Here is a 13,567-nt window from a genome sequence, read left to right on the forward strand (position 1 = left end):
TTACTCAGTCTTAGGTTTATTTACATAGTGACACATTACAAGGATACACCTCCTAACTCAACCATATACAGTTTCAATAAATGTCTCTTTATATTTCCTCAAGTGATACCCCAATGAATTCCCTCCACCTGTATAAAATGAAACACAATTAAATGACTGGGTAACAAGGTGACTTTTTACAGAAAATGAGGGTAGTAAGGTTATTAACTTTGGTCAGAAGGATAGAAAACAAAAAAATATTTTTTTTAAACATGAAACTTGTAAATATTGATGAGCCCAGACTTGGAGGTATTCACACAGCAACACAAAAATTTAGCATCCAGGTACAGCAAGCAAATGGCATGTTGGCTTTTACCGCAAAGGGCTTGCGGTACAAGAATAAAGAAGTCTTGCTGAACTTGTATGGGGTTGTGGTGAGATTACACCTGGAACTCTTGTGAAATTTTGGTCTCTATATTCAAGGATAGACTTGAATTAGCGGCATTGCAGTGAAGGTTTGTTAGATTGGTCCTTGGGATAGAGGATTGTTCTACTGGGTGACTGAATAAACTGCATCTATATTCTCTGGAGGTTAGAAGAATGAGGGATAATCTCATTGAAATAATCAAAATTATGAAGGCGCTTGACAGGATAGATAGAGATGTTATTTCTCCTGTTCATTTAGGATTGAATGAGGAGAAATTTCTTCAAAGGGTTGTGAATCATTGTAATTCTCTGCCCCAGAGATCGTGGATGTTTCATCACTGAAATATATCAAGGTTATAATTTTGGTCGCTCAGGGAATTCAGGGATACGGGGAATTTACGGGAGAGGGGAGTTGAAACCCAAGATCAGCCATGATCATGTTGAATGGCAGAGGAGGCTAAATGTCCACATGATCTTCTCCTGCTCCTATTTCTTACGCTCTTATATAGAATTATCACTGGAGTCATACATAGCACAAAGGAAGATGATTGTTATAGTTGGTGCACAATTATCACTGCCTCAGAATATTGCTGCATCAGTTCCTCATGATATGTCTAGGCCTAAACATCTTCAGCTGCTTCATCAATGACCTTCCCTCCATCATAAGTTCAGAAGTAAGGATCAACACTGATGATTGTACCATGTTTAGCTCCATGGACAATACAGCAGTCTGTGCCTGTAAGCAAGCAAAGCCAACATTCAGGCCCAGGCTGATAAGTGGCACATAACATACATGCTACTAAAGTGTCAGGTAATGGCCATATCCAGCAAAATAAAATCTAATCACCTTCCCTTAACATTCGATGATATTACCATCATGAATACCCCATCATCAACATCCTGAAGGTCACCATGACCAGAAACTTAATTGGACAACCATATAGATAATGTGACTGCAAGAGCTCATAACCCGATTTGTTTTTTATTTATTAGTCACTCACTGCCATTCTTTCACTTCATTAGTGAAGGAATGGCAATAAAATTCAAGTCATGTTGAAATGAGGCATGGACAATCACAACCATCTTCCTCTTTGCTAGGTATGATTCAGCGGAGAGACCCATCGCTCACTTCCCCATGACTTTACCCTGGCCCCCCTCATTTTCCCTTTTCCCTTGACATCATCACCCCCCCCCAGCATTTCTACCATCTCTAGGACACAAGGATAGAATCCCCTCCGCTAGCTTTGATGAATACATCTACAATAACATGTAAAAAGCCTAACAATATAAAGGACAGAACTGCCTAGCAATTGGCACTTTCCATCACCAGTACAGCATGGCGGAAGTATATACCATCTACTGCAGCAACTGAATACACCACCTCCAAGTTGCCCTCCAAGTCACACACCATCCTGACTTGGAAGTATACCACCTTTCCTTCATCACAAATGGGGAAATTCCTGGAACCTTAGAGCACTATGGGAGCATTTTCCCTTACAGGTTGCAATAATTCTAGAAGATCTCAAAAGCAACTAAGGTTGGACAACTAACGATAGCTTTGCCAGCAACATCTGCATCACATAAATGAATAAAAAAGGAACTGAGATTTACAGGTCGAGATCAATTCATTGTCTGTGCAAAATAACAAAAATAACAACAGAGTCAATTATATTGATCCATGTGCTTTCATGTAGAAAAGGTAAAAATCGTTAGATTCTCTTCCTTGCTCACTATTCAGCAAACCATACTCAAAATGTAGATGTACAGAATGGGTTCAAGATAAAAACCCTGGGTCAACTCTGTAGTTGAATAACTGAGAAAGGAGGGCTGTGCGACTCATGATTCAGGCCCAACACATGGTGGGCCAACTGCAACTGCATTATGACAGACAACAGCTTACATTCTAAATTTCCATTATAAACATTTACTTACTCAGTTTATTAAAAATAATTAGCTTTTATTTACCACCTTTTACCTTCAAGGTTGGCACGGTGGCATTGTGGTTAGCACTGCTGCCTCAGAGCTCCAGGGACCTGGGTTCAATTCCAGCCTCGGGTGACTGTGCAGAGTCTGCACGTTCTCCCCGTGTCTGCGTGGGTTTTCTCTGGGATCTCTGGTTTCCTCCCACGGTCCAAAGATGTGCAGATTAGGTGGATCGGCCAAGCTAAATTGCCCCTTGTTTCCAAAAAAAGTTTAGTGGGGTTACTAGGTTACCGGGATAGGGTGGAGGCGAGGGTTTAAGTAGAGTGCTCTTTCCAAGGGCCGGTGCAAACCCGATGGGCTGAATGGCTTCCTTCTGCACTGTAAATTCTATGAAAGCTAATGAGTCATTCTGAAATTCATTGGAGGAAAATATCTTCGCCAAACCTGCACTAAAGTCCCACAAACAGCAAAATTGATAAATGTCCATTTCACGGTTTTAGTGATGATTTAAAGATAAATATTAGCCAAGACAAATGGAAAATGTCCTGCTCTTCTTTGACTGTTGCTATGGGATTTCTTATGTGCACCCGAGAGCAGACATCTCTTCCAAAATACATTGCCTCATGCAGTGAAGCATTATTTCTGTGCTCCAGTCTGTGAAGTGGAGCTCGAACCCACAATTCTAACCCAAGAAGCATATGGGTTATTACTGAGACAAGGCTAACACAATTATAAATGTGCAACTAATTAAAAACAACGCATCTGTGCGACTTACAGGAATTATATAATGGGAAAAAAATTGATACAAAATTAAATTATTTTGTAATGCGAGTGTAGTAACTTACCAAGGTATACTTGCATGATCTGGCCACAGGGTAGAGCTTTATTGTATTTGAACCAAAAAATGCCCAAATGCATTCTGAAAAAATGTCCTTTTTAAAAAGTAAAAAGAAATCCAAAATAAAGGATTGAAAATTATCACTTGACTTTTATATTTTATACTTTATGGTTGAGCTAGAAATGCCATTAACATTTTAATGAAAATTTTGGCAAATCTGTGCCTCACCACAAAGGCAACCTATTCTATTCTTACTGAGGTGAACGCATTAACTTCAGATAGCATCTGCTGAATGTTGTGTAGAGCTGAAGTATAACTTCATCGCCTTTGTATTGCAGGCCCCTACATGATTACACATTTGTTTTGTTTAGTTAGATACTTAATTGAATGCCTTACTGAACCACAAGATGGCACGAAGAAAGCAGGCCTAAAGACAAGGGTATATACATGCTCCTTCGGCAAACCTTCAGCCCTGTGCACACCCCATCCCCCTCACTCAAACCCAATTAACTTTGAAAAATTTATACTGTGCATTGGAATGAATAAACATTCTGCATTTGTAATTATACACTGCAGCCCAGAATCAATACATCCAAGTTTCAGTTTTCTGCAACATTGCAGGAATGAGGGCAGCCATATTTCCTAACCATATATATCCCCAATTTACAATTTTAAATATCACTACGCCCATCACAGTACAGTGTACAAAGACTGTGCATGGGATCCTGTTAAACAGACAGAATGATCCAGGATGTCACCATGACAATTCCAGAGTAGCTTTCCACTCTGGAACACAGCCTGGCGCATCCAGAGCGACAGTGCAGACTCCCACCCCAACACAGGAACAGGCTCTTCGGCCCACCAAACCTGTGCTGACCATGGTACCTGCCTAAACTAAAACTGTCTGCACTTACGGAGTCCGTATCCTTCCATTCCCACCATATTCATATATTTGTTTAGATGTCCCTTAAATGCAACCATCGTACCTGCTCCCACCACCTCCCCAGGCAGCGCGTTCCATATATTTACCACCCTCTGTGTAAAGAAACTTGCATCGCACATCTGTTCTAAACTTTTCCCCATGCACTTTAACCCATGTACCCTAGTACTTGACTCTCCTACCCTAGGAAAGAGCATCTGACTATTTACTCTGTCCATGGTACTCAGTCTTGGAGACCTCTATCAGGTCACCTCACAACCTCCTTGTTCCAGTGAGAACAGACAGAGTTTATCTAACCTCTCCTCATAGCAAATGCTCTCCATACCAGGCAACATCCTAGTAAACCGCTTCTGTACCCTCTCCAAAGCATCTACATCCTTCTGATAGTGTGGTGACCAAAGTTTTGACCCACCTCTTGCTTCCTCTTTTTTTTTTCTCACCAGTTTCTTGTCTTCAGCATTATGAAGGATGCTGAACGGGTCAGAATGGTAGTCGAGCAAAGTGGTGGGTAACAGTGTTGCCAAAGGTCCCCCGGATATCGACAGGAGGACCAACCAGAATTCATGCTCATTAACCTCAAATTGACATGTCGCTTCCCTCCCACCCTTGCTGTTCCTCCAATAAATTCTGTCTATGGAGGAGCAGCAAGATCGAGACAAAGGATGACTGGAGGAGCTGAAAGTCAGCATGGGAGAGACAGAGGGTAGTTTGAGAGACTAAGTGCTGACGCTGGGGCTGAATCACGGGTATTCTATGGTCGGCCCGGATAGTGCCCCCGGTATCGGAACAATTCAGGGCATGCTAATGGGCCAGCACCGGCACTATGTGGAACAAGCACAATTCCAACTGACCCAGGAGTCAGATTCGGCACTGGAGATCCTGAAAAGCTGGAGCTGCATATAATAATAATAATAGTAATAATAATCTTTATTGTCACAAGTAATAATAATAATAATAATCGCTTATTGTCACATGTAGGCTTCAATGAAGTTACTGTGAAAAGCCCCGAGTCGCCACATTCCGCCGCCTGTTCGGGGAGGCTGGTACGGGAATTGAACCCGCGCTGCTGGTCTTGTTCTGCATTACAAGCCAGCTGTCTTAGCCCACTGTGCTAAATAAGTAGGCTTACATTAACACTGCAATGAAGTTACTGTGAAACACCCCTAGTTGCCACAATCCGGAGCCTGTTCGGGAGAATTCAGAATATCCAAATCACGTAACAGCACTTCTTCGGGACTTGTGGGAGAAAACCGGAGCACCCGGAGGAAAGCAGACACGGGGAGAACGTGCAGACTCTGCACAGACAGTGACCCAAGCTGAGAATTGAACCTGGAATCGTGGAGCTATGAAGCAACAGTGCTACGCACTGTGCTACCGTGCCACCCATATAAGCACTCCATTCCCCACACACTCTCATACCAGCCAAGAGGATGCCTCCACGGAGAACGGCCCTTAGATCCGCCAACGTCAGAGCTGGATGCCGTGGAGGAGAGACGGGTCACCCAGCCCCCCGGGGTGGGAAGGCAGCGGCCACCCGCAGATGTTATCAGGGCCTGGGCACAGGTGGCAGAGGCCATCAGCACCGTTGGCCTCACTGCCAGGACCGGTCAGGAGTGCAGGACGAAGCTGCATGACCTCCTCAGGGCAGCCAAGGGGAAATACCACCACCACCATGCCCCTGACACCAACCTGACCCCACACCCATCACCCTCCAGGGCAGCCAAGGGGAAATACCACCACCATCATGCCCCTGACACCAACCTGACCCCACACCCATCACCCTCCATGACAGCCTCAACAGGTGGACTGGTAGACAGCGCTGGGTGAGGATGAGCAACCCCACCCCAGGCTAGCAGGGTGAGTTACCAACACCGTGCCCCTGACACCAACCCCTCTCCCACGCACTGAACCCCCCACCAATCCCCTTCCCCCTGCCCCACTCAGCTTTTCACCACCTAGAGGGTGACTGAACCTCACCCACTGGCAGGCCATTCCCACCTCACCCTGCACCACAGACCAAGACCAACACCCATGGCCGAGTGCCCGGCACAGACAGGCCACTGGCTGCAGACTGACCGCAGACATTGGAAATATAGCGCCTTTCCTTCACTGTCGCTGGGGTAACATCCTGGAACTCCCTCCCTAATAGCACCTAAAGGACTGCAGCGGTTCAAGAAGGTGACTCACCACCACCTTCTGAAGGGCAACTAGGGATGGGCAATAAATGCTGGCCAACCAGCGAAGCCCGTATCCCGTAAATAAATTGTTTCAAGGACCCCCTGCGCTGCCCATGTCGGAGTGTCTCACACTGTGCATTTTCTGTCCACCCAGAAGGCGGCCCATAATCACAGGGAGAGAGAGAGAAGACGGGAGAGGGCCGACCCCTCACCATTGCAGAGCAGGTGGTGTTGGCCTGGTCAGCAGGCTTGGAGAGAGGGCAGCCAGCGAGGCGGAGGTTGGCATCTCAGACGCAACTAACCGCTAATAAATTGCGATATCCGTATGACATGTGCCACCCCTCCCCTGACACCTGCCCACCTGCGATCTAACCATGCATCTTGACTTGTTCTTTCACCTGGTGATGAGGTGGGTCTATCTGGGGTGCCTCACCCCGCCGCTGCATCTCGGAGACTCACCTGATGATGAGGAGGGACCTGGTGACTCGCACCCCCCTGCTGCAACCTTGTGACACCGCAGAGTACATGTGTGGTGTGGGGAGCGGGTGTTGGAGGTGTACAAGGGCCTGGGGCCCCTGGACAATTGGAAGCTACCCCCAAGGTTGTCCACGGAGGTACCAAAGCCCTGTTTCTCACTCCCCCCCCCCCCCGACCCCATTCCCATCACCCCTAAGGGTTTGATGCACCATGAGATGGAATGGCCAGAACAAATGCAGGACCCATCCCATTGATCGGTCGGCTGGGGTCTGTGGGCTCCTAGATGGGTGGCACCAGTACGGTTGGTGGCTCTCTGTGCATTTACAGGACACATGGCAGTCAGAGGGGTGTGCAGCCAGGTGGCTGCCTTGCAGGCCACAGCAATGGCGGTCCATGCTCGAACACCCCATACCCACAGCGCATCTCCTGGTCGCGACCCCCACCACTCACTCCCTCATGGCTGACACCATCAGCCAGCAGTCACAACTGGCAGCCCACCAATGAGCCTTTGGTAACTTAAGTCCGCTCTCTCTCTCCCTCATTGACTACAGCACCTGTTTCCCGATTTTGAATGAACCACAACATCATCATTTCTGCCTAGCGGAGGCGGAGCATTATGGGAGGCCAGAGAATACCGGGTTGGACCCATTAATGATATGCTAACAGTCTTACTGTGCAATTTGTATACCCACGCAAACGCATGGCATGGAACATAGTCAAGCTGCTATTAAGGCACTGGACCATGTAGTTCCATTGGGCGCCTGGCAGCAACCTCGATTTCCAGTAACACGCAATTTTCTATCTGATCATGATTCCGCCGTCACTGAACGGAGAAGCCCATCCATAATCTATGAATGGAGGAGCAAAACTGTGATTCCTGCATTCACTGTTCCTCCAAACTCGCTGTGCTGCAAACAATTTTGACTCTCAGCAACCGTCTGTTTAAAAAACTGTCTTTTTTTAAAAACCGACAGCTGCTGAGGGTGATGAAGACCTGACAGACCCAACTTTTTTTTTTTTTTAAAAGTCCACCAAAAACCACAAAGTAGTTCCTACTCACTGCAACTGTTAGTGACTAACATTTCCAAATTTTTCTTTCAAAGGTGGTTCTGGTCTGAAGGTTGGAAAGGAAGATGCCAATGGCAGATTTCTAAAACCCTGATGTAGGAAATCCACCATTTGGTGGAAATTTCTCATCCCTAAGTTTTATGAATAGTTCATTCAGTTTTTTGTTCCCCACCGGCTTGCACTGGTCCCCTAAGAAAGATGCTTCAGATCACATTGAAGTGCAAGTGGTCTGGTATTAGTGTAGTGATGGACCCGATTGGAGTAGGGTGATGTGGGATCTGGGAACATTAGGGAATCTTTGGGCCTCAGATTAGTGAGAGGGATTGTTTAAGGAACTAGGAGTAACAGAAGTAGTCTATTTTGTGTATAGAAGGAAAAGGACAATTTTGATTTAATGTTAATCAGCAGTGACAATTATCAAGGAAGCAGTTTTAATACTTTCATCATGTTCATACATCATTTAAAGAAACAACATTGGGCTGTCTTCCAGCAAAATATGGCTTCCCTCTGCACAAGAGGCTGCTGCAATATCTCTGGGAAATCTCCTAACAGCTGAGGAGTACCTCAGTTCGAACATCTTTTTGCTGCTCCTTGCTGCCACTTTGACCCAAAGCGTGCTCGACAATGGAAAAGTCTTTCCCCCGCACCCTCCCCCAACCCCACACACACACACACACGACAGAAATTAAAGTTTGCTGATGAAAACAAAGCTAGGTGGAAATATAAGCTGTTGAGGAGGACACAAGAGATATAGACAGGTTATCTAAGTGGGCAATAAGACAGTGAATGCAGGATAGTATAGTGAAATCTGAAGTCATTCACTTGGGTCAGTAAGAATACAAAAGCAGAATTTATTTGCTCGAGTCTTGTAGCGCAGTTTTGGTTTCCATATTTGAGGAAGGATAAATTTGCATTGGAGACAATAAAATCATGCCCTCAATTATTTTGAATTTTTTTTTTGGAAGCTTCCATTGTTCTTGCCCCATTATGGTAACAGCAGCCAAACCTCCTCTGGATTGCTTTGGTGTGCCTAAAAGTGCTTGTATTATTACAGTTGCTGAGTGTTCCAAAGGTTGATGTAATACATTAGTACTCAGCACTAATTACTTCCAGATAATAGCAGGGAAAGAAGATTGGCCACGCTGTCTCTAATTAATATCTCTATTACTGCTGAAAGTTTTCACAGGGACATTTAATTGGACTCCATTGCGGCTACACTTTAATTACTGTATAGTCATGATTTTCTACTTTAAACTGGCCCAGTTGGAGTACTCAATTCTTTTTTTTCTAATTAAGGGGCAACTTAGCCTGGCCAATTCACCTACCCTGCACATCTTTTTGGGTTGTGGGGGTGAAACTCACGCAGTCATGGGGAGAATGTGCAAAATCCACACAGACTGTGGCCCCGGGCTAGGATCAAATTGGGTCCTCGGCGAAGTTGAGGCAGTGGTGCTAACCACTGTGCCACTCTGCTTCCCCCCTCACCCATTTTATTATTTTTAACCTAACCTGTCTTAACATCTTTCAACTGTTCTATAATCTTATTCCTAACCCACTTTATTTTTAAATTTAGAGTACCCAATTTTTTTTTCCAATTAAGGGGCAATTTAGCGTGGCCAATCCACCTACCCTGCACATATTTGTGTTGTGGGGTGACTCCCACGCAGACATGGGGAGAATAACCCATCTAAAGCTTCTTCATTATTCCATGCTGCTTCTTGTACTCTCATTCTCTGGCTTCCTGCAACACATGATTTTAGATGCTCCCATTTAGCAATAGGTAACCTCCCCCATCCGAAAGTTGGCCCCAATTCCTTTCAGGAGTGGGTCATCTCATAGTACAGTTCACTGTTCTAGAACTAGCATTAATGCTCTAGAAATTGGAACCGTACTCGCTTACACAAAGGTTCCAATATTATTCCTCTTGTCTGGGGAACATTTCTTAGATTCTATCCATTTAATTGCCCCAAATTTCCAGGGCTTTCATCAAGAGTTACAGCAGGGTCTGCACGTACAATGGGGTGAATAAGTGACCCTATTGCAGGTCAAATTGGATTATTCCCCAACAGCCTCCCCGAACATGAACCGGAATGTGGCGACGAGGGGCTTTTCACAGTAACTTCATTTGAATCCTACTTGTGACAATAAGCGATTTACATTTTCATTTTTCATTACATTTGGTCCAGAAATCTTCTGGCTGTTGCTGGGAGCATCGCAGCCAGATGACCCAAAACCCAGCAGCCAGATTTGCAACTGCAGTCCTGCTTCTACCCTGGATTTCTGGTTCAAGGCCCTGCTAGATCATGTGGATAGTTTGGTCCACCAAAGCGTGGACAGGCCGGGCTTCCAGTCCACTGCATCTTTCCAGACCCTGAGCAGAAGTGGAGGAATTTGGGGAATTATATCTCTAGTTAAGCACTTAAACTTCGTACTTTCCAAAGACCTGGCAATAGTTTTTTGATCTTCTCCACTCGTTCTTCACTTCTTATGTAGTAGCAATTTTGGTGAGAAAGCAGAGCTAATGGCAGTAATATTGGATACCTTACAAAGTCAATTTAACAGCAAAAGTCAAGGGCAAATGTCTGGTGGCTTGAAATTGTGTTAAATATAGTGGCCTGGAGTTTCTGCTTGTTTGCATGGTTTTTCCGGTCCAATGGCGCCTGAAATCGACATAAATGGCACTAAAGATTGTGGAATTTCAAGCATGAATTGCATTGAGCACAACTCTAATTTCTGTTCTTTTTACACTAGTTTTAAAAACTCGAATCAGACCGCTTCCCAAAACTGGTCACATCTCCATCAATGTGGGGAGTTGCTTGCTTGCTTGCAGGCCTTTGAGGAGTGTCTAAAAAAATTAAGCTACTTCATTAATAAAATTATTTTGAAAACTTTGGAATGTAATTAAAAAAGGAATCTGACATTGTACCCATTTTAACAAAGATTTTTTAAAAAGTAATTTTCAGCCCTTCAACATCAAACTACTCATTGGTGATGGACTGATACGAGTTAAAAATTCTCATTTTTGTGTTAAGCCCAGTTTCAACTGTATTAATCACGCTGCAACCAGGTGTCACTCTTTAAAAAAAAGGAATATTTTTAAAAGCAAATTTTAATTTAAAAAAAAAACATTGCCCAACTGCATTGGTTCATAGCAGATATTAGATTCAGCAATATGTAAATGAATTCAAGTGGAAAAATAAAGAAAAATCACTTCATCATGTGCACAATCCCATTTTGCCAAATTGCATGTAAAGTAGAAATTCTACTCCAGTTTGCTTAATTTTTAAAACATAGAGCATGGAGAATTTTTTTGAAGTGAGATTTAACAAATGATGACACATAGAAACAATTACTTGTAAGTCCTTTGTCTCCGTCTCCAAATGTTGGTTAGCTTTTGTATATTTTTGACACAACAATCATAAAATGTACAGCTCAACTAACTGTACTAATTGAGTTTGAAAACCCATTAGTTGGGCTTTAATAATTTTTTCAACGGTTTACCATTTTCAATTAAAATTAAAATATAAAACTAGTCACCTACGCACGTGCAAGCAGTAGGGTTTCCTTGACAACAGGGCATCTCATTCATGGTATTTAGTCATGCAGTTGTCGAACTGCAAGTTCCCATGGATACTTGAGAAGAATCAGTGAACATCTCTCTCAAAGTGCAGGCAATGGATCTACTTTCCCATCATGTCATCAAAGGGGGAAGATGACTGTCTCTATTTTATTTGTAGTCTCAAGATCTATTTTTTAAAATTTAAAGTTATGTTCTTGATGTGGAGTGTTGAGTGATCCCATTCCAATTCCAAACCACCTTCTCGGGGCTGGTTTAGCACAGTGGGCTTAACAGCTGGCTTGTAATGCAGAACATGGCAGCAGCGCAGGTTCAATTCCCGCACCAGCCTCCCCTAACAGGCGCCGGAACAGGCGACTAGGGACTTTTCACAGTAACTTCATTGAAGCCTACTTGTGACAATAAGCGATTATTATTATTATAGAACGTTAAGTGCTCATATAGTATCTTCAGATTAATCTAAAACAATTTATACCTTCCTACCAATGATGTAATGTTTATGTGTCATAACAAAAAAAAAATGTCTAATGCTGGACTTCGGGGTACTGACACCAAAGCAGATTCTGACGATCTAACGAGAAAAGGTTAATACTGTAGATTACCAATTCCGTAACCAACTGCTTGGGAGAAAGTTTTGAAAGCTACTGAAGTCAGTCCATCTAGCAGAGAATGGGCCACAGGCTGTGGATTCTGTATTAATACAAGAGCAGGAATATTCACATTGCTGGGTGTAGGTGCCCCTCCCTCATCACATGCAATACCAGATGCTCACACTGACCATGTACAATTATCGTGGTAGTGCTCTTGATATTAGTTTCAAATGTTTCAGTCCTCAGATATCCACAGACTCGCTTGCTGACTCTGACATGGTGCATTGTGCTAGGCAAGCACCCTTTCAGAAACACCCTTTGGTTTGCGCGCACACACACACACACGTTGGACTGTGAATGTTAAAAAAAGAAGTTGAGTTGGCAGAATTAGAGTTGCCAACATTAGTGCTGCTGGTGTTTCTCAGGTGCCTCTATAGTTTTACAGTGATTGTCCATGGTGTGCCATTGTGACAGAGTAGAGCTATCCAATGAAACCAATCTGTAATTATGACTAGTTTTGGAACTAAGTGCACATAATTTGTTCAAGCCAGAGTCTCTTGATGCAGGTTTGCCGAAATAATTGACATTAGATTATTTTGGCAATTGCTTCCCTCCTAAAATCAGTAAGTTAACAGCTTTTTACATCAACATTATGTTATATTTTCCTATCTAGTTTTAAAAGTGCTGTTTAAATAACAAGTGCTGATGAGATCATCGCTATGACTGGTCACTTTGTTAGAAAGTGTTAAGGAACGAAACAATTGACAGATCGAATTGTGACATTGATACACAATGGATACTATATTATCTGCTAATGATAGGTTAGCTCCTTATGGGTTAATTACTCCATCGGTATTGACTATCTCCACTCTCATATGTCAATCACATGAACTCCTCCAAGCCAATTCCCTCGGTAATGTCATCAGCAATCACCAATCAAACATCATTACTCTGTCTACTTTGATTGTAAGTCAAGTTTCATCCTTAAAAAATCATATAGGCCCACCCAGTATCACTTTGCATATGTGGTGGATATTTCAAAATCCTTTTTTTAAAAAAAAATAATTTTTATTGGAATTTTTTACAGAAAATATAAAATATAACGACAAACAATGAAATACAACAAAATAACCCATAATAACTGTAACACCCCTCAGACCGTATCAACGCATGTATCACATCTCCCCCCCCCCCCCCCCCCCCCCCCACCCACCCACCCAACCCCAATGAACAACAAGAGAACTTAAAAATAACTTAAAATTAAATAAACAAACATAGTCATCGTCTCTTCCACCCCCCCCCCCCCACACCCCCCCCCCCCCCCCCCCCACACCACCCCGGGTTGCTGCTGCTACTGTCCCCGTACCCTATCGTTGAGCCAGAAAGTCGAGGAAAGGTTGCCACCGCCTAAAGAACCCTTGTACCGATCCTCTCAGGGCGAATTTGACCTTCTCTAGCTTAATGAAACCTGCCATGTCATTGATCCAGGTCTCCACGCTAGGGGGCCTCGCATCCTTCCATTGTAGCAAGATCCTTCGCCGGGCTACTAGCGACGCAAAGGCCAGCACACCG

General features: G+C 43.8%; 1 protein-coding gene across 13 annotated transcripts in view; it reads right to left on the reverse strand.

The window, feature by feature from the left end:
• LOC119954916 (tubby-related protein 3-like) overlaps nucleotides 1-13,567 on the reverse strand; it is a 128,876-nt gene that overhangs the window by 68,140 nt on the left and 47,169 nt on the right. For 3 of the 13 annotated variants that reach the window (XM_038780604.1, XM_038780616.1, XM_038780612.1), the window contains exon 3: nucleotides 3,174-3,260. The exons of the other annotated variants lie outside the window; for them this stretch is intronic. In XM_038780604.1, the coding sequence (XP_038636532.1) occupies nucleotides 3,174-3,260 (87 nt within the window). The remainder of the gene's footprint in view (nucleotides 1-3,173; nucleotides 3,261-13,567) is intronic. 13 annotated transcript variants of the gene reach the window in all.

Source organism: Scyliorhinus canicula, chromosome 20, assembly GCF_902713615.1.
Source record: "Scyliorhinus canicula chromosome 20, sScyCan1.1, whole genome shotgun sequence".
Lineage (NCBI taxonomy): Eukaryota > Metazoa > Chordata > Chondrichthyes > Carcharhiniformes > Scyliorhinidae > Scyliorhinus > Scyliorhinus canicula.